At 39.5% G+C, this 19,848-nt stretch overlaps 1 protein-coding gene across 1 annotated transcript; it reads left to right on the top strand.

Moving 5' to 3' along the window:
• The first annotated feature begins 1,649 nt into the window (after window positions 1-1,649).
• On the top strand, window positions 1,650-11,258 carry LOC119744420. Its single transcript, XM_038220345.1, has 6 exons — window positions 1,650-1,867; window positions 6,416-6,509; window positions 7,459-7,600; window positions 8,095-8,154; window positions 8,528-8,663; window positions 10,250-11,258. The coding sequence occupies exons 2-6, from the start codon at window positions 6,464-6,466 to the stop codon at window positions 11,021-11,023; spliced, it is 1,158 nt and encodes a 385-aa protein (XP_038076273.1). The 5' UTR covers window positions 1,650-1,867; window positions 6,416-6,463; the 3' UTR covers window positions 11,024-11,258.
• The last annotated feature ends 8,590 nt before the right edge of the window (window positions 11,259-19,848 follow it).

Consider the following 19,848-nt stretch of genomic DNA (forward strand, 5'->3'; position numbering starts at 1 on the left):
GCATTCAGAGATCGAATTCGTCTTATATCATTATCAATCACTTTTATTTAAAACTTGTGTTAAGTAAATTAGTCTGGTGTGCGTTTGCGCATTTTCCTTGTGTCCCCTAGCACAATTTGGCACATTCGCTCGCATAATGTTATCGGACCAAGTCACCAAGTAGAGTACTGAACTCAAAGAACAGTTACCAAAAAAAGTGTAAAGATCACCAAGATCAACAAAACAAAACGAATTTGAAAAATTGAAAGAAAGAAATAGATGTCAAACACCACGAATCGATAACCCTGAGATCCCCGTGATTGTGCCTAAAATGCTTAGTCCGACATCCTCTAAGAAGATAAAATCAAAAGAAACTAACAATGAATTTATGAAGAAACAAGAAAAGAAAAAAGTGGAGAATTATTCTTATCAGCTGCCTATCTGCCTTCAACTGAAAATGTCACAATGAAGTATGACGAAATTGAACTAAATTATGATTAAATTATGTGGCATTAGACGAATTTGATTTCTGCAAAACACGTTTTTGGCGTAGACGAGACGAAATTGAATACTCCGAGACGAAAACGTGTGCTCATTGTTTGAATTTGCTTGAACTAAATTTGAAATTGTCTGACAAAAGACGAACGTAAACATTGGAAGTGCACTAAATCGATGTTGCTGGACGAATTTGAGCACATGTATTAGAATAGGTGAATTAGAATGATAAACGTTTTAAAATAGCTGGGAAAACCTACTAGAAAAAGCCCAGAAGATAGCTGCAAGATTCGTTTCAAACACCCATGGACGTGACACTAGCTGCCATCGTGAAAGATCTTGATTGGACACCCTTAGAAAACAGTATACCGCGCCTTTTGCGCTTTGTTTTTGTTTTTTATCCTGAATTGACTAATGGACATTGACCATACCAAATACATCGCCCCAAATACTAGAAAATCACGACGAGGACACAACAGACAGTTCCAACTCCAGCAGGCCAGGACCGACACATAATGCTTCTTCATTTTTCCTAAGAACACTCCAAAATTGGAATGATGACCTCCCGGACTCAACAGTGGCGCTCACCAACCCAGACTCTTTGACAAAACTTAATTTTCTCTCACCATGCGCACCTCCAGTTTACATTCCCCAGACAGAATATTTTGGAGGATACCAAGTACATGTACATGCACTGAAACTCGCCACATGCGCATGAGATAAAGAGATTTTACATAAGTGTATAGCCTAGCCATGAAGTCGCTGTGGTGGACCTCTGAAAGCAAAAATGCGAGGTGAATCAATCATGATTTGTTCCCGAAGCGCAGCAGTCGCGTCGTCATTACAATCCCAAACAGTTGAGGTGTCTAGACCCTTTGTCTTATGAGTGAAATCTTAATGTAAGGGCAAAGAAAGTGGGCGTCACTTGGGGCTTAATCAAGTTCCTTGCTCTCTGCTTGAGATACACGTAACACTAGGAGGGTCGTTGTACTCATTGTGCACAATAATATCATGTCACATATCTGTTTGTGTGCGATACACCTGAATAAGTTTCACCCGGCATACCGCAACGAATTAAGCCCCCTGTACCGTACATTTGGGAGGGTAGAGAGAGTGGCGCACCAGAGAAATTACCATCACAATAGACCAGGAAGGTCGCCCAACAAAAGGTATTATTTGGGTTATTGGTGAACGCCCAAAGTGCCTTTTGATAACGTCACGGAAATGTTGACTGCATGGGTATACGCAATATCTCGCACTGGCGTTTAGGTGCATGTGAAACGTGGACATTTTTCTTCCAAAGTTGTTGCTTTCGCGGAACATAGAAATGAGTACAGATCCTCGCGTGTGGAAGGCCATTTCTTGGGGGAATTGTTAATCGCTGTTCGTTAAGGTAAGACATAGTCTTTTCATACATTATAGTGTTAACAATTATGAGCCTCAAATCTCACTTAACAATTTGTGAGAAGTGCATGTATATCCCGGAAAGATTCCCATAACTGGCCATCACTTTTCGCCCTGTGCACAAACCGTATGCATGAGACTGGTCTGAAAATTTCCAAGTTCTTTATCAGTGCTAAATTAAACTTTTTAGGACATATTATCACTTTCTGATGGCTGACAGATCAGTCAAGGAAAAATTAGTGATGGCCAGATATGGGAATCTTTCCCTTCAGACAAACGTCTCATTGTTTTTAAACAATGAGATGGGTATGATATGATGCTTAAGAGCATCGTAGAAACCCATTTTCAAGGTTTGTTTGAAGTCACTGGGCTTTACTTACTAGTTTATACAATGTAATACAAGTTGATCACCTAAAAATGTAGTAATTTAAGATTACTATTTCGAAACATTTTTTTGCGACGAAATACGTACATGGGCGCCACTTTCCTTATTTATTTATTTATTTGGAAAGAGTTGTATTCAGACGCACTTGTTGTTGTTTTTGTTTGTTTTGCTTTGTTTGTTGGGTGTTTGTTTGTTTGTGTTTTTTTTGTTTTTTTTGTTTTAGTTTATTTTTCTATTTTGTGTTTTTACTAGTTTGATTTATGAGTTATTCGTTTTTATTTTGTTTTTGTCTTTTTAGCAAATTTGAAAATCATTCTCACTGTCCTAAATTCCTGATGTTTACTTCTGATAACAGACTATATCGTTGATACTAGTCCCATAAAATATGTGGCCAATTTACTGGACTACCTCCGTAAATAAAGGCCACACTTGGAACATGTACCCAAACATGTAGAACTTTGTCAAGTTTTTATTTTCTCATTTAGACTTTGTTTGTAATTTATTTATGCTTTAGAAGAACACTCACCCTTTTTAAAACGATAGAAAATTAATCCCTCCTTTTTCAGACGTCTATATTTCGTGTAATTTCCAGGTTCATTTTGCACACGTTAGCGTATGTAAATTCCAACACGAAATTACACGAAAAATAGACGTCTGAAAAAGGGGAACCAATTTTCTATCCCTTTTAAAGAGGTTGAGTGTGCTTCTAAAGCATAAATAAACTACAAACAAAGTCTAAATGTGAATATGAAACTTGACAAAGTGTGGCCTTTATTTACGGAGGTAGATTGGCCACATTTATGGGGCTACGTTGATACATGTACAATGATGAAACATTGGCATCAGGATAGTGCAAAATGTGAATAGCATCCCAAGTTGGTTTTCCCCAACATACTTTATTCACTAGCTGATCCCCGATCGGCTCCCAGTGTCGGTCTAATTTACCATGGTTTTTTTTAATCGAACTATATGGACGGGGAAATTGGTGTAGAGATATTCAGCTGATCTGCGGCTAACGTTTTGCAAACTGTTACGTCAATCTTTTACATACATTTGTAAAATATTCATTTGAGTTTTCCCGATTCACAGAATCCCATTCCTTTCAATATCCCACACATGCAGAGGATCATAGACCCTGCTATTTGTTATGATGCTTGGCAGTCACACATGAGAAGTCAGGAATTCGTTGTGCATAATAAGGCAGGATATAATTGCTTTCCGGGTTTGCGAATTTTCAGTCGACCGTGCAAACAAAATTACTGGTGTTGTATACCAAACGGAGACACCATTTGGAGAGATTATTTGTGTCATAATCCGGTACGTGATCACTGTACACCCACACTCTAAAAACTGTGTTTAGCAATTAAACACAATCCGTTGCTATCACTTTGTAAACATGTTTAGAAGCTAAACAGTAAGTGTTCAATTCCTAAACATCAATGTTCAATAGCTAAACACTATCCATCCTTACTCTAAACATGTTAAGTATTTAAACATGTTTAGAATTTAAACATGTTTACAAACTGTTAGCAAGAAAGTGTTTAGAAAAGTGTTTAATTGCTAAACATAGTTTTTGAGGCCCCTTTCAATGGCGAAAGCATTGTGCCACCACATCGTGCAAAGATACTGCCCGATGATGGATTGTATGAAGAAGATCCGACATGATGCTATCGCCATTGAAGGGTAAATCCGAGATAGAAATGCCTGGATTTGGCTATAGAATATACAGTGCTAGGACAGAACAAACCATGATATATGGTACAATGGTTATGTGTGGGCCTATACATGTGGATGAGGATGACTATAAGGATGTACATGTACATACAAAGAAAATGTACATTGTGCAGTATTGCACTAGTCAGAATCGAGTACGCTGGTAACACGTAACAAAGAAACTTGCTTTGCCAATGGGAGTGCAACTGAAGAATCAGTATTTTCATAGTGCTATTCACTGCATATCACTTTGACTAATGTATACGTTTTTGCCGAAGTATTTGTGCTCAGCACTCCCCAAAATATTAAATTGTAGGTCCTAGCCCAGGCCTACGTGTTTAGCACTTACACTACTCCGAAGTATGTGGGACTCTGGGACTCAAAGTTCCAAAACTTAAGATATTGAAAACGTGCAACATAAGAAAATAGACTGGCACATGAAACAAGCGGTAAAACACCCCTTTAGTACTGCAATTAACTGTGTCATAAAGAATCATCTGGTACCGGTCTCTATTTCTATCTCTCCATAGTCTGCCACCAGACTACCGAAGAGGTCGGTCTTTTCAAATAGTTGGACATGTACCAGTTTAGTATTCAAATTAAAATCACTTGGCTTCACTCTCAGGTTCAAACTATTGAAGAACAAATGTCCTTAAACAAAAATGAATTGAGACTTCCAACTTGGCTGGTGAAATACGAGGACCTTGTCCTTGCCTCATGGAAATTTTGGAGAATTTTGTCTTGAGTGATTAAAGTTGATTGGCCTTATTTTGTTTTGCATGTTTTTCTGCACTTACGGTCCCAGTCTAGCGTTAAGCACGGGCAGATAGGTGATGGCATAATGCCTTTGATGATACAAGCATTTCGCACATAGCCAGAGTATGTCATGAGAAAGATATTTGGCTAGAAAGATATTTGGCTATAGAGCCATCACAGATTTGTCCTTTAAAAAAATATAGTATAGAATAGCACGCGATGGCAGCCATTTTGAAAATTCAGAAAATTGCTTGTTATTCTACCCCTATTTTCTCAAAGGACGAATCTGCGATGGCCCTGTCGCAAAATATCTTTCTCATGAAATACTCTGACTGTGTGCCAAATTCAATGCTGGTGTCACTATCAAAGGCACAATTCCCCCAAATATTTCCCCTATTTGCCCCACTACTATAGCATCCATTGAAACATAGGTTTACCTGTAACTAAACGATTGTTTTCGTTATGTTTGTTGTTTGTTTGATTTCGTTTGGATTCCGGGCAAGTGTCATGTGAAGTGGTAACCATTTTAAGACTCGCAAAGCAAACCACTGTACGTCACTCATCCTTGATCCTTTCAAATCCTCAGAGATTTGGGAGGAGAACACTGTAGGCTAGAGGAAGGGGGAGCAAAGGTGTAACTTTTTAGGCTCTGGTGCTCCTTGAAGGAACACGAAAAAAAAAGAATGTGCCATGCATTGGGATCCGTCACAACGGAGTATTATTTTTTGGAGGGGGGGGGGGGAGGGGGACTTGGAAAGGTTTAACCCTTTTAGCGTCTTTTACAAGGAACTGGACCAAGTCCATCAAAATCCATCAATCACTGTGAGATGTGCGTCCAATACAAAACTGTACAGGGTGAGTCAAAAAAAGCGAAACCCAAATGTTGGGACTTCTGTTTTAGTGAAGTTCTGCATGTAGCACTTTTAAAATCTAGGATATGAAAGCTCAATTCATAAGCTTTCTTTTAGATACATTCATTTAGATACAAGATACATGTACTTTTGGAGATACGGAATTTTAAACACAACTACCGTTTTAAAGTTCTGTCCACGGATCACAAATAAAGGTGTGTGTTCTTTCAGCAAAACGAAACAATTCACACACATCCCTACGTGATTTGTTTTCGTTTTGCAGAAAGAACACTTACCTTCTGTTGATCCGTGGACAGAACTATAAAACGGTGGTTGTGTTGAAAATTCTGTAACTTCAAAAGTACATGAGTGAAAAAAGAAGGCTTTCATCTCCTAGATTTTGAAAGTGCTACATGCATAACTTCACTAAAACAATGGTCCCGACATTAAGGTTTTTTTTTACTCACCCTGTACATGACATAATGGAATCCACCACTGACGCACTGGTTGATATTCATGGACTTGCTAAGCATCGCTTTTATCACACTAGCAGTACAGAAAGCTATAGGCACTACCTAGCACTGCTGCAGGCCATTAGGCCCATGTCTTTCTTACTCAATCAATATTTAGTCACACCAGGCCTTCTGGACCAAGTCCCCCCAAATCCACCAAAATGGGGGGATGAATTTTGATGGAGTTGGGGTGGTTAGGTTTAAAGCAAAACCTGCTGGGCTGGTAGGTACGTTCCACATGACACTTGCGTTTATCGAGACAATGTTGAACTATACCTGGATGTTTAAAAGGTCGCATATTTTTCTTCATTGAAATGAAGGTTTAGTGGAGAATCGGAAGTTAACGTGTACCGAGCAGTATTTTCAAGATGAGTGGCACTGAAGCAGCAACTGGCCCGATGATGGTCGATGCAGGTACGCCTCTCTGCAACGATTTACCTCGTACATGCATATTATGAAGCATTAAAAACTGTATTATTGAAATATTGGTTTCGACGGTTCGTAAACCTCTTTAAATTGACAGTAAATATATAGTGATTGGCAGTCACATATTAATCTACAACTCGATACTCGTTTATTAGAAATCAAATGGCGATATTAGGTATTACAATAATACATGTTCACTTGCACTGCCGGCCGTTTGGTTATATTTAAAAGGCAAAATTTTGAATGTGCATTGGTAACCGCACTTTGCATTTGTTTTTTGCGGGGGGGGGGGGGCAAATTTGTTCTCAAAACTGGGGGCCGGGGGACCATACATACCTTGATCAGTACTAATGCGAGTGCGAAGCCCTTTAATAAACGGCGTGCGGTTCGGGGGCCGCTTAGGGCCCTGAAAACCTTTGGATTTTAGATGCTCTGTGGTGCGATCTGAGGCAATTTCTGACCACTTTAACCATTTCTTTTTAGCAAGAGATCATCATTTGCACATCGTTTTCGAGTTTGGAGTCATAAATCACCTATTCTGAGCTATAGAATCATTTGCTACATTCAATTAGGCTACAATTTCTTATTCGGGGACGAAAAAAGTGGTGGGACAAAAGAAATGGTACCCTCGATATGACACCTCAAAAAGTGGGGGGGGGGGACTTGACGGTCAGTCCCCCCATTTACACCCACGACCCCGAGACCTGTATGTTTTCCTCTTTTAATTTCGGAAAGCAAACAAGTCATTTGACTATACCTTCTGGGAAAAAAAATAACCTAAAAAGACCCCAAGTTCCCCTGGTAAGTAGGAACCAATCTACGCCACTACTGAAGTCTGTGTTTCAAAATTTGGATGTCTATCATTATGAGCAAGCGGGGACACACGTAGGGCCTACTTTTACATTTTCCCACAACTCGGCTTTTCTTTTCCTCGCAGTGACACCATCTGCGGCGGGTGACGCTGGCGGCAGTGGTACCGATGTCAACATCATCATCACGGTAGCTGCCTGCATCGGTGGACTGTTCCTTGTCGTTCTAATAATCTTCATCATCTTTGTCATATACTTCTATAGAAAACAGTGAGTCAAAGTTTGTTGGATGCTTTTGCTGACTAAAGTCACATAAAATGGAAGTAAAAGAGTAGGGGAACAATCGCCTTGACATTATTGTGAAAGTCGTCTCTTCCAAAACAATATTAATGTTCCACTAAATTTTCCACATTTTTTTTCGAAATCAGGTCTGCATGTATGATGCTTGGTTGGTTTTATTTTTTTAGAATGGCTTGTTGAATTTTCTTTTACATTAAATGATTGAATACGTAATGCAATACCTATTTACATATAAAACTGACTTGATTACAAATTGTCAATTGAGATATCTTGTTCAACCCGAACTCATTTGAATATGTGAAAAACCATATAAAAATTGGAGGATAAAGGACTTAATTATGAGAGCGAGTGAGCATAAATTGATGAATGACGTGATTCTATTGTTTTAAATCAGGTCCTTGTAAACCCAAAATCACGGAAAGAAATTCACCTTTTAACATTCAGTTGTTTTTCCCGTTATACAGGCTTAAAGATGACGAACTCGACAAGAAAAATCCATCACTCAGAGCAGACCGTCTAGACTGGTAAGACAAATCAACTAGGTTGAACAGTCGGCTATATTACATTATCATGACAGTCAATGTGAAATTTGTAAAGGTATTGGGGCATGGGATCTAAATGGTTTGAGGGAAGGGGTTGAAGACAGTATTAAGCTAATATATTGGAACTTAATATAGACAGAGAACTTTATAGGCCTATCCAGGTAATTTTTATGTGATGATTTCGTGTATTTTACCTATATTCACAAACAATGAACTGCACGGTTTCTTTTTTTTTTTTTCATATTTTGATTTGGGGCGTCTTGCTGATAACGCTCACGTGGATACCTCTCAACCAATAGGATTCCACGATCTAATACCATGAATTGTAACATGACTTTGGTCTCTTTGCATGCAGGAAGCAGCATTCGCTGGCCCACCAGTTTGGCGACATCAATGACGTCGACGTGATGTTGTGGACGGATCGGGGCCGCAAGGCCAACGACGAGACAGACAACCCCGCTTTCGGCAAAGACTTTGAGCCCCTTGATGTGGTAAGGTCATCAAAAGTTCTGTCAGCCGAAAAAATATATCCACCTAAAGAGGACCATTAATGCAAAAATGTTGCAAGTCTTGGGCAAGAACGAAGTCCGGAGGCTGGTTGGAAAACTGTAACACTCTAAAATCAAAATTACCACTGTCACTTGATGGAGTTAAAAATTATCATTAACCTTAACTCCCTGGCGTCTTTTACTAGGAACTGGACCAGGTCCATCAAAATTCATCAATCACTGTGCGTCCAATACAAAACTGTACATGACATAATGGAATCCACCACTGACGCACTGGTTGACATTCATGGACTTGCTAAACATGGCTTGTATCACAAAAGCAGTACAGGTAGCTAGGCAAAATCAATCGGATACCCATATCACTGCTTCAGGCCATAGGCTCAACGGTCCATTATTTGTCGTCCGCCGAGTTTTTCGTGCGATATCTCATTGGAAAACTCATAACTAATGTAATGCTAAGATATAATCAATTCGATATAAAAATCTAAAAGTACGTATACACCAACTTTAATTCTACAAATGGATTAATAGAATGTCATACATTTTGATGAACAAAAACATATAACATTGGAGTCAACTTTAGAACACAGGGCGAGTCAAAAAAACGAAACCCAAATGTCGGGACCTTTGTTTTAGTGAAGTTCTGCATGTAGCACTTTCAAAATGTACGATGTAAAAGCCGAATTCATAAGCTTTCTTTTAGTACAAGAATCATTCAAATCACTCATGTAATTTACAAGTTACGGAATTTTAAATACAACCACCGTTTTAAAGTTCTGTCCACGGATCACAAAAAAGGTGTGCGTTCTTCAGCAAAACGAAAATAAATCACATAGGGATGTGTGTCAATTGTTTTCGTTTTGCTGAAATAACCTTTTTGTGATCCGTGGACAGAACTTTAAAACGGTGTTTGTGTGTTTAAAATTCCGTAACTTGAAAAGTACATAGGTGATTTGAATGATTCTTATACTGAAAGAAAGCTTATATGAATTGGGCTTTCACATCCTAGATTTTGAAAGTGCTACATGCAGAAGTTCACTAAGAAAATGGTCCCGACATCTGGGTTTCGTTTTTTTTTACTCACCCTGTAGTACGTCTTTCTGTCATATAATGATCATTTTATAATCAGCTGCATAATGAACAGCATTGCGAGTCTTTCCTCGTTTACATTTGACATGACTCTAACGTTCCATAATTTAAGCATTAAAACTCCCTGCTGTCTTTTACTAAGTACTGGACCAAGTCCGCAAAACTCCATCAATCACACTGCTTCCAATGCATGCTTTGCTTTAGGCTTCCAGGTCCAAGTCCATCATACTCTGTCAATATTTGGTCAAACCAGGCCTACATGACCGAGTCCCCCCAAATCCACCATAATGTTGGGATGGATTTTGATGGAGTTGAGGGGGGGGGGGGGGGGGGTAGGGTTAATATGCGTGGTCTCAAAAAATGTATTGATTACAATGCTGCGTTTAACTTCAATGGCTTTATAACCACTTTTAAGCCATCATTGCCAAACGGTTACCATAATGTGCAAAAAATTAATCCAACTCACCGTTTCTCGACAGAACAACTTGAGGCGTTTTGACCTCACAGATGACGAAGCCGGGTCAGCACAGGAGACGGAAAGCACTGGCGACATGGTGGAGATCAACTTGGACGAGGAAGATGAGGAGGACAACCCAGGAGCCCCCGATACCCCCGGAGGCACCAAGCAGATCTCCATCCTGGATATGAACACGTGGGGCCAGCCCGGTACCTCCCGCCACAACTCGGTGCGAAGCGTGCGCGGCCTGGGCCCGCCGCCGTCATTCGAGCCCAGATCACCCGATGCCAGGTCGCAGGGGGGAGGGTCCCTTCGCTCGCAGAACGGCAGTCCGTTCCCGTACGCGTCCTACGAACCCGAGATCACACCTCGTCAGCAAACACTGGCGCCCGGATCCCAGAGGGGACTTCCCTTTACCGTCTCCAACCCGTCGAACGACCCCCGGTTTCAGTACACGCGCACCAACCCACTCATGGCTGAAGCTGTAGGCAGGAGTACCAACGACAAGTTTCCTTTCTCTGCGGGAGAGGCGGCGGGGTATTCCTCCCACGTGGAGCGCGACTTCGGTGGAACCGAAGACATCACGAGCGTGGAGTTCGATCGGTCGAGCAATCTGAGGGGTTCGCGCCGAAACCAGTCCGTGGTGGATTTCTACGAGAGCGGGACTCGAACCACCGGTTCCAGCTTCAGTCTGGCTCTCGAGGGAAGTGGTTCGATTGGCAAGAACTTGCTCTGGCAAAATAAAAGTTTCGGTGGTATCACTGGTATGATGGGTATGGGTAATAATACTAAGTAGGTAATTGATCTTTGAATGAAAATTGGTCCCGTGCTATTTTCGATTTCCACCCCGAAAAATAGACTTTTTAGAGAATAATTGGTTTTCTAGTAATACATTTACAAAACTGATTCATTTTTATGTCGCCTGAACGAAGTTTTGGGAGACACTAACTAGTCCTAAATTCTGTATGACCATAGACCCGTAGACCTGCAGACAGGTATGTTAAAGTTTTGAAAAAAATGAATAACTTCTACATGTTTTCATGGATTTTGATGAAACTTGGATGCAGTGACCATTATGGGTGGGAAGACACAACTCTTACAACGGATTACTGAGGTCAAAGGTCATGCAGGGGTCATTGTTCAAATATGCTTCGAATTGTTTTTTGTCTACAGAATTTGATGGGTTTTAATGTAACTTGGATGGCCCAGTGATCCTTGGGTGGGGGTTTATCACAACTCTTCCGAAATTGGAGGTCAAAGGTCATCTAGGGGTCATTTGAGGTCGTTTAAATATGCACAAAATTTGACCTTTTTGAAAAACACCAAAAAATATAAAGATCGACCGCGAAAAAAAGGCGACACGAGCGATCCGCGGATCACTTGTTTAAAAAGTGTTAATTTTCTAGCAATACAACGTCATTCATTTCTAAATGAACAATCGAATATTGAATAATGAATTTACGAGTTTCGAGTTATTTCCGGAACGACAATGATGCAGGCGGATATAGTGCATCGGAGCTGCAAATTGAAGAAACCCAAAATAAGAAAATATCAAAGATTTGCAGACGCCCCCCCCCCCCGATTTTTTTTTTTTAGGTTAAAGTAAAACAAAGGTTTAAATTAAACAAACGTAAAAAGTCTAATTTGTTGAAGAGCTCGGGAACAGCATCTGTAATTGATCATTTTTTTCTGATGCTCCGTGTTGGTAGCACTGATCTCTATTAGACTGACTGGATAGTGCTTCTGGCCGTGGGGTGAAGGCTTCGGGACGCCATTTTGACACTCCCTTTGGCCACGTAAAAGTATTATGCAAAGTCATACAAATATTTATATATTTGAACATATATTAACATGAGTAAAATAACACTGTGGGCAAACTGAATATACAAAAACCTGTTTGATGATCCAAATCGCTTCCTAAACTGTTATAAGTCTGCGCTTTTTATACGGATTCGTGCGTTGTGGGGCTTTGAGGGAGTTTCAAAATGGCCGCCGCGTGTGTGCGAGGGCGTTACGGTCTTGTGTACACGCATTGGTCAAAGGGCTATCCAGTCAGTATAATACTAGAGATCAGTGGTTGGCAGACACCTGTTATATTTGTAATTAAACGTACTGTGTTGTATTGTTCATGTTTTGATCAAGATCTTATATGCAATAACCGAGTCCATGAAACTGCTGAGCAGATACTGTTGCTGTGATGAGCAAATTTGCATACCTGACAGAGAGCTCATCACAACAATTGCATACATTTTTGGCTGGTAAATGTGTGTGTGTTTTTTTTGTTTGTTAACCAAATGTTTTCTTTGCTTATGGAATTTATGATGGTCCATGCAGATCAATTCAAGTTTTGGTAGGTTAATAAGATCTGTTCAACTCGATGATTTTTTGGGGGGCCAACCAAAAACCAACACAAAGACCATCTTTGTAAACTTATATGGTTGTACCAGATTTTATACCAGATTTTGATCATCCAGTGAGATCCATATCGACCTGTCTGTAAAAATGTGAAGCGCTTTTGATTACCATTTACTGTACATGCTCAAATCGTATTCTTGATTATTGGCCAAAGACCAAATATAAACATGTAGGTAATCATGGTTTTTGTTTTAAATAATTGTTCAAATTAATATTTTGTACAGATGTACATGATATATCCGTACATGCATTGAGGCATCATCGTTTGTTTTATTTTACAAAGATTCACTTTTGCATGGAATTGATTTGAATTATGGATGATTCTTAAACCAATCTCACAATTTTCGTGTAATTATTGTAATTATATTGTATATACAAAAATCATAATAATGATGTATCGGTAATTTATATGCAGAAGTGACAAGGGAGGTAAATAAAGTACATAACCAAGTCTGACGAATGTAATCTGTGCACTGCAGTTTAAGTCGTTCTCTCTTTCAAGTCTTTACCCGATCAGGGGCTGATCCAGGAATTTTTGAAGGGGTGGGTTCAGGCCCGTCAGATTTTGTTATGTCCGATTTTTGCGGACAGGCGGACATAATGGGTCGTATGTATAAAAACTTGTAAATGCTACGAAGTTTAAGCAAAAAGTAAAAGCATTTAATTTGGAGTACAAGCATTAAGGAAAAGCAAATGCTTGATTTCGTATGAATAAAAGTTTTCCTTTACTGTTCAGCATTTACTAGACAACAGGTAGCAAATGCTTCTTACTGTTGAATTGTTTTCATGGACGAATGATTGCCAACAATAGGGTTTCTTTTGTGTGTACGAACTGCCGCACACACACAGGGTTTACACGTGGTGTAATAGTCCAAATCAAGGTGATGCACAAGGGCGGATCCAGAACACAATTTGGGGGGGGGGGGCAAAAAAAATTTGTTCCCCCAAAAAAGTGGGTCAAAAAAATTACGGCGTGGGGTTCGGGGCCCGCTTAAGGGCCCCGAAAAATTTTTGGATTCTAGATGCTCTGTGGTGCGATCTGAGGCAATTTCTTACCACTTTAACCAATGTTTTTTTGAGGAAAAGATGGTGGTGTACTCATTGCCTGCCTTTATTGCGATGTCACTTAAAAAAAAAAAAAAATTGGTTTCGTTTTGGGGGGGGCCATGGCCCCCTTTGGCCCCCCCCCCTGGATCCGCCCTTGGTGATGCATACACAGTACATGTAGTAGTACAAACATTTTGATCCTCAAATCCAGCAAAAATGATGACTCTTTTCGGCAGTTGCAGAATACTAAAAAATTATACTTTCATCATTCATGAAAATTGTAAAGGTCCACAGTGTCCTGTAGACGTTACAATTGCATAAAAATCACAGACGTGTTAAAGTGGATAAAATCATGCCAACATTCGATACACAAAGAGTTTTGTTTATTGAAATATTAAAAAAATAATAGTTTGCAAAGATTGGTGACCTAATAAACTAAACAACCGATTTCCTTTTGTTCAGTCCCCAGGGTGCCGTTGGATAAAATTTATCCTTAATCATTCTGTGCCGCACTGAATTTTACGCTAACACTTCTCATACCGTGAACAAAATGCGAAATTATCGTTTCTAATTGTAGTAATAAAATACATAACAAAAAGTATTTAAATTGCGCATAAACATTAGTCAAAATACAGTGTACGGTATTATATGTAGTTTATTAACGTTTTGTGTCAATTTTGGGGCGATTAATATTAATAAATGCAGCAGTTTTTACGTAGAAGTATTTGCTTTATATTTTCAAGGTTGCCCCAACCCAGCCTTGAAAAATGACCATGCAGTAAATGCTTGAAATCTGAAGCATTTACTCCTTTTTATTCATACAAAATGAAGGAAAAGCTTCTAGTCTAGCAAAAACTAAAAAGTAATAAGTAAATACTTTTAGCATTAAGCAAATGCTTTCCAGTAAAAGCATTTGCTTCATTTTTATTCATACAAATGCAAGTAAATGCTTAAAAATAGGTAGTAAAAGCAAATGCTAGTTGCATACGACCCAATAATGCAGCACTGGCATACTTAAAATTGTGTGTACAAGCATCACATTCACTGTGTGGACTTCCGAACAAAAGAGGTCCACATAAACCAGGTAGCAGCAACGTTGTGTGGACTTGCCCACGTCCACACAGTGTTTTCCCCTCTCTGGCAAACAGGTTTAGAGGCATTTTTGGGTTAGGGTTATCCGTGGCAAAATGAAGAGAAACACAAAAGGGAATCATAGAAAAAAAATGGGTTGAAAGGGCTTTCACAGTGTGAGTAAATTTTTTTTTTTTTCGCAGGTTTTTCTTAACTACACGAAAACAAAGGAATGTCCACACTGTGTATAACGTAGGGGTGTGTGTGTGGGTGTGTGTCAAAGAGGGGGGGGGGGGTCGACTCCCCCTCTGGACATACGCGCCTGCCAATGATTGGAGTGTAGGGACCCCCACTCACCTTTACAATATATCACATGTTATAGCCATATCTCCAGCATGCTTAAGTTGAATCCCATCTGAAGGGGGCCGGTGGTGTTCGGAAGGGGGGGGGGGGGTTAAAGGAGAATAATGTAGAACTTAGAACGACTGGTGAGTTGTGGCACTTTCCAATTAATTGCCTTTTCCACACTTCAGCGTAATTATTTGTAGCAAATATCCAGTCCTCTGAAAAAAAAATGTACAAAAACTATGAAACATACATATTTGGTAAACATTTTTTTGCACAGTACTTTTTTTTCCAACATTTAAATGTGTATGCTTTTTCTGGTAACTGATGAGGGCGCTATTGATGTGATGTCACTTTAGGACAACCCAGTCTCCTTATTTTGTGTACATATCACAATTGACCAAGATGTGTGAATATCACATCTTAATATACTGCCCTCTCTCGCGAATCCGGAATGAGTTATAAATTTCATGGCGGTCAGCGTGTTTCGCTGCGTTAGGTCGCTGGTTTGAATGCTGGAGGTTGCTGGCTCGAATCCTGGAGGGAATTCTACATTTTTGTTTTCACCCCAAACTATTTTTTCTTCCCTAAATTGTGTATAATAAACTCCAGACGATCGCTTAAATGAAATTCAGCCTTTTCTTATCATTCATGGCTCTGGGGGAAACCATTCCGAAAGAGGGCAGTATATTCCTCCTATGTTAAAATGTGATACAATTGGTCAATTGTGATAGGTACACAAAATACGAAGGAGACTGGGATGCTTTATATAGGAATACACTATTCAGAAATCTGTGCGCAGTTGTTTCAATAAAGAAGAATTTTTTGTTTAACAATTTGAGAAAAAACAAACAAACAAGCTAATCTGCAGATTATAGGGTTTTTCTTTTGAAATTGTAAACCCAAACTTTGACTTTGGAACAATAACATGAGTGCACAAAGTTTTGTCATCGTCGTATTGTCATACACTGAAACAATGATATGAACACAAAGGCAGATTAATAACCACAGCAAACCCCGAAAATTCTGGTGACATTTTATGCTGAAGCAGATGTGAATATGAAGGTTGTGTTTTGAATGACATCACAGTTTTGCTTATGAATATTGAAATTAACATTAGCATAATAACCAAAAATGGCACCAAAATGCTCTGAAAATGGCAATAAGATTGAAATAAATTTAAATGGAACACAAAGGTACATTTTCAAGGATTGCAGTTTAAATTAAAAAAATTCGATTGTCGTCAAAGAGGGCTCTCTCACGAACTGTATACTTCCATAGACCTATATCATGCTTCCACCATTTAAGTCATGTTTCCTGTATCCAATAACAGTGCTGAATGATACTGTTTTATGCATAAAGGAACCAGACTATTTTCCCCTCCAGCCTCGCTTAGGTTACATTGATTGAATGGGAAAAAAAATCAAATGGCTGCAACATGATAATGGTCTAATTGCTGGTACTAAAAAGTCAGCATCTCAAAAACGGTGACGGATGGCAAAAACTGAGAAAAACGCGGAGCTGCAACACCTAGTGCTTGGTCGGCACGATTATGACACTCGTACACGTACGGTACAAGTAGTGACCATTATTTGCCATTTGATAAAAGAATTCGCGGTTATTTTACATAAAAATAAATCCTACTGTCTAGTTTACAACGTATAGGAAATGGTTGGTTGAAAACCACATGCAAACGAACTACATTAGTGATTTCAAATGATCGGAACCGATCCGCCTTCAAAGGGTTCATCCATGAGATGATTTTTTTTTCTATAGGAACAACAGTCTACCAAGGGCGGATCCAGAACACAATTTTTTTGGGGGGCCAAAAAAAATTTGGTCCCCCAAAAAAGTGGGTCAAAAAAATTACGGCGTGGTATGAAGCCCGGGAAGGGACAGGGTGGATTTTTTTTTGGAGTTTGCTAATTCGTTCGCACGAATTACTAATTCGTTCGCACGAATTAGTAATTCGTGGGAACGAATTAGCAATTCGTGCGAACGAATTACTAATTCGTGCGAACGAATTAGGAAATTCCAAAAAAAAATTCCACCCTGTCCCTTCCCGGGCTTCATAGTATGGGGTTCGGGGCCCGCTTAAGGGCCCCGAAAGATTTTTGGATTCTAGATGCTCTGTGGTGTGATCTGAGGCAATTTCTGACCACTTTAACCAATGTTTTTTTGAGGAAAAGATGGTGGTGTACTCATTGCCTGCCTTTATTGCGATGTCACATAAAAAATAAAAAAAAATTGATTTCGTTTTTTGGGGGGGGGGGGCATGGCCCCCTTTGCCCCCCCCCCTGGATCCGCCCTTGCAGTCTACTCTACTTAATGTATGAAAACCATTTGAAATTCCTTTTTCGTTAATTCTATTGAAAAGTGCAGTTTAAACATTTAAAATTGTCCATGCTTTTCCAACTGAGAGCGCTGTTGCTGTGATCATCAGATGTTCAGTTTAGGGCTTTGTGATAAAATTGTGAACCCAAAATGTGTACTTTTATTGAAAACATTTGTGTTATGTTTGCTCATTGGCTTACTGCCATGTACTGACACAATTAAGGAATCACGAACTTAAAAAAGAATATTTAAAACAGCAAAATATTCCAAAATTCTGGCAACTTTTGGTGCTGAAATAGCTGTGTGACATTGACGTTTCTGCCTGAAATGACATCCTAAAAACCAAAAAGGCACAAAATACCCTTGAAAATGGAAACACGAAAAATGAAAATAAGGTTAAGGTACACAAAGGTGCACTAAAAAACCCATAATATTGCATGAGTAGGAAAGGGGGTCTTGATCCGGCACGCAAACAAAAGTTACGTAATAGATAAGATAAAGGGTGATAAGAGATGATAAGAAGCTGATAAAGCGTAAAAATAGAAGGGATTAGGAGGATTAGGGTGTGCATAAGGGGGTGAAGGGGGATTAGGAGCAGATAAGAGGGTTGTGTAACGAGATAAGTTAAGTTTGTGGTTTTAGATAAGTGTGTTGGTTCTGCCGTCAAAATTCTGCAAGGTGATTGGTCGGAGGATTAAAAGATAACCCAGAGTTCTGGAGCGTGGATTGGTTGAATCGGCCGAGATAACGTTCGGTGATTTTGTTCGGTGATATCTTGATGAGTGTCATTATCTTTCAGATGTAGGTAACTTGACAAAAAAAATTCCTTGTATTTGTTGAAAAAGATTCGCTTGACTGCCCAAAGGGTATTTCTGTTAGCCTTTTCCTTGGCCTGATCTTCACTCATGTCCCAGTTGATGTACTTTTCATATTTTTCACTCCACATCTCATCGATGGCTTCAAGGGACTCTTTCAACCAGTCTCGATATGCGATGTTGTCTTCCAAATCAGAACTAGACTCATCTTCATACGACATATCGTCATCTTCTACCTCAGTTTCTGATTCAGAATCGTCTGCCCCAAAATCATCGTCTTTATCATAAGTACGCTCAGTTTCATAGTTTTCCATTTCCGGATCTTCAAATCTACGACTTTTAAAATCAGGTTCAGAATTATCCACCTCAACTTCATCTATGTTAGATTCCTCTTCAGCATGTGCATTTTCGGTATGTCTCAAGAGGTTATATCTCCGTCCAAAGCGTTTGTCACACTGGTGACAAGCATAGGGTTTGACTGCAGAATGAACATTCATGTTGAAGCTTTGAAGGTTAATCTCCGAATGGTAAGAAACGGTTGAAATCATTTAATATATAACTACTCATTTCACTACTTATTTCTTCCTGCTCTTTTGATTACTCATTTACTCATTTCGCTGCTCATTTACTCATTTCACTGCTCATTCGCTCGTTTCTTGCTCTTTTGATTACTCATTTACTCATTTCGCTGCTCATTCGCTCGTTTCTTGCTCTTTTGATTACTCATTTACTCATTTCGCTGCTCATTTACTCATTTCGCTCCTCATTCGCTCGTTGCTCATCATTTTGACGCCAAAATCACCGAACGTTATCCCTCCGATTCAACCAATCCACGCTCCAGAACTCTGCGTAATCTTTTAATCTCCGACCAATCACCTTGCAGAATTTTGACGGCAGAACCAACACACTTATCTAAAACCACAAACTTAACTTATCTCGTTACACAACCCTCTTATCTGCTCCTAATCCCCCTTCACCCCCTTATGCACACCCTAATCCTCCTAATCCCTTCTATTTTTACGCTTTATCAGCTTCTTATCGTCTCTTATCACCCTTTATCTTATCTATTACGTAACTTTTGTTTGCGTGCCGGATCAAGACGGCCCCCTTCCCTACTGGCCGAAAATAACAAAGACATACGTAAAGTTGGCTTAATAATTAAATATGCAAACGTGACTGATTGTTTTTCGTTAGCCTATCTAAGGTGGCTCGTACGGTATTCGCCAATTCGTTGCGCACCTCTGTTTTTCTAACGTCGTTATCGCCGTACTATTTCGTTGCATGTCACCGTACTATTGCGTTATTATCGCCATACTATTGCGTTGTATCGCCGTATTTTATTGCGTTGTATCGCCGTATTTTATTGCATTATATCGCCGTATTTCATTGCGTTATATCGCCGTAGTATTGCGTTATATCGCCGAACTACAATACTATACAATTCATTTGCAAACAAACAACCCAGTGTTATTATAGTCCGGGGGTTGACCACGGAAGCGTGCATTAGGGTCCCGCAATTTTTTTTTTCCTATTTTTTTGTCATTTGAAATTATATCTCTTTTTTCCCCGCATCGTCCAATCGTACCAAACGAGG

This window comes from Patiria miniata, unplaced genomic scaffold, assembly GCF_015706575.1.
Source record: "Patiria miniata isolate m_02_andy unplaced genomic scaffold, ASM1570657v1 HiC_scaffold_7, whole genome shotgun sequence".
NCBI lineage: Eukaryota > Metazoa > Echinodermata > Asteroidea > Valvatida > Asterinidae > Patiria > Patiria miniata.

What these genes read in the sequence shown, in the direction of transcription:
- LOC119744420 (XM_038220345.1), top strand. Translation starts at nt 6,464, where the DNA reads ATGAGTGGCACTGAAGCAGCAACTGGCCCGATGATGGTCGATGCAG. An exon ending in CCCGATGATGGTCGATGCAG is followed by an intron (nt 6,510 to 7,458) that starts GTACGCCTCTCT and finishes TTTTCCTCGCAG; the next exon opens with TGACACCATCTGCGGCGGGT. An exon ending in ATATACTTCTATAGAAAACA is followed by an intron (nt 7,601 to 8,094) that starts GTGAGTCAAAGT and finishes CCCGTTATACAG; the next exon opens with GCTTAAAGATGACGAACTCG.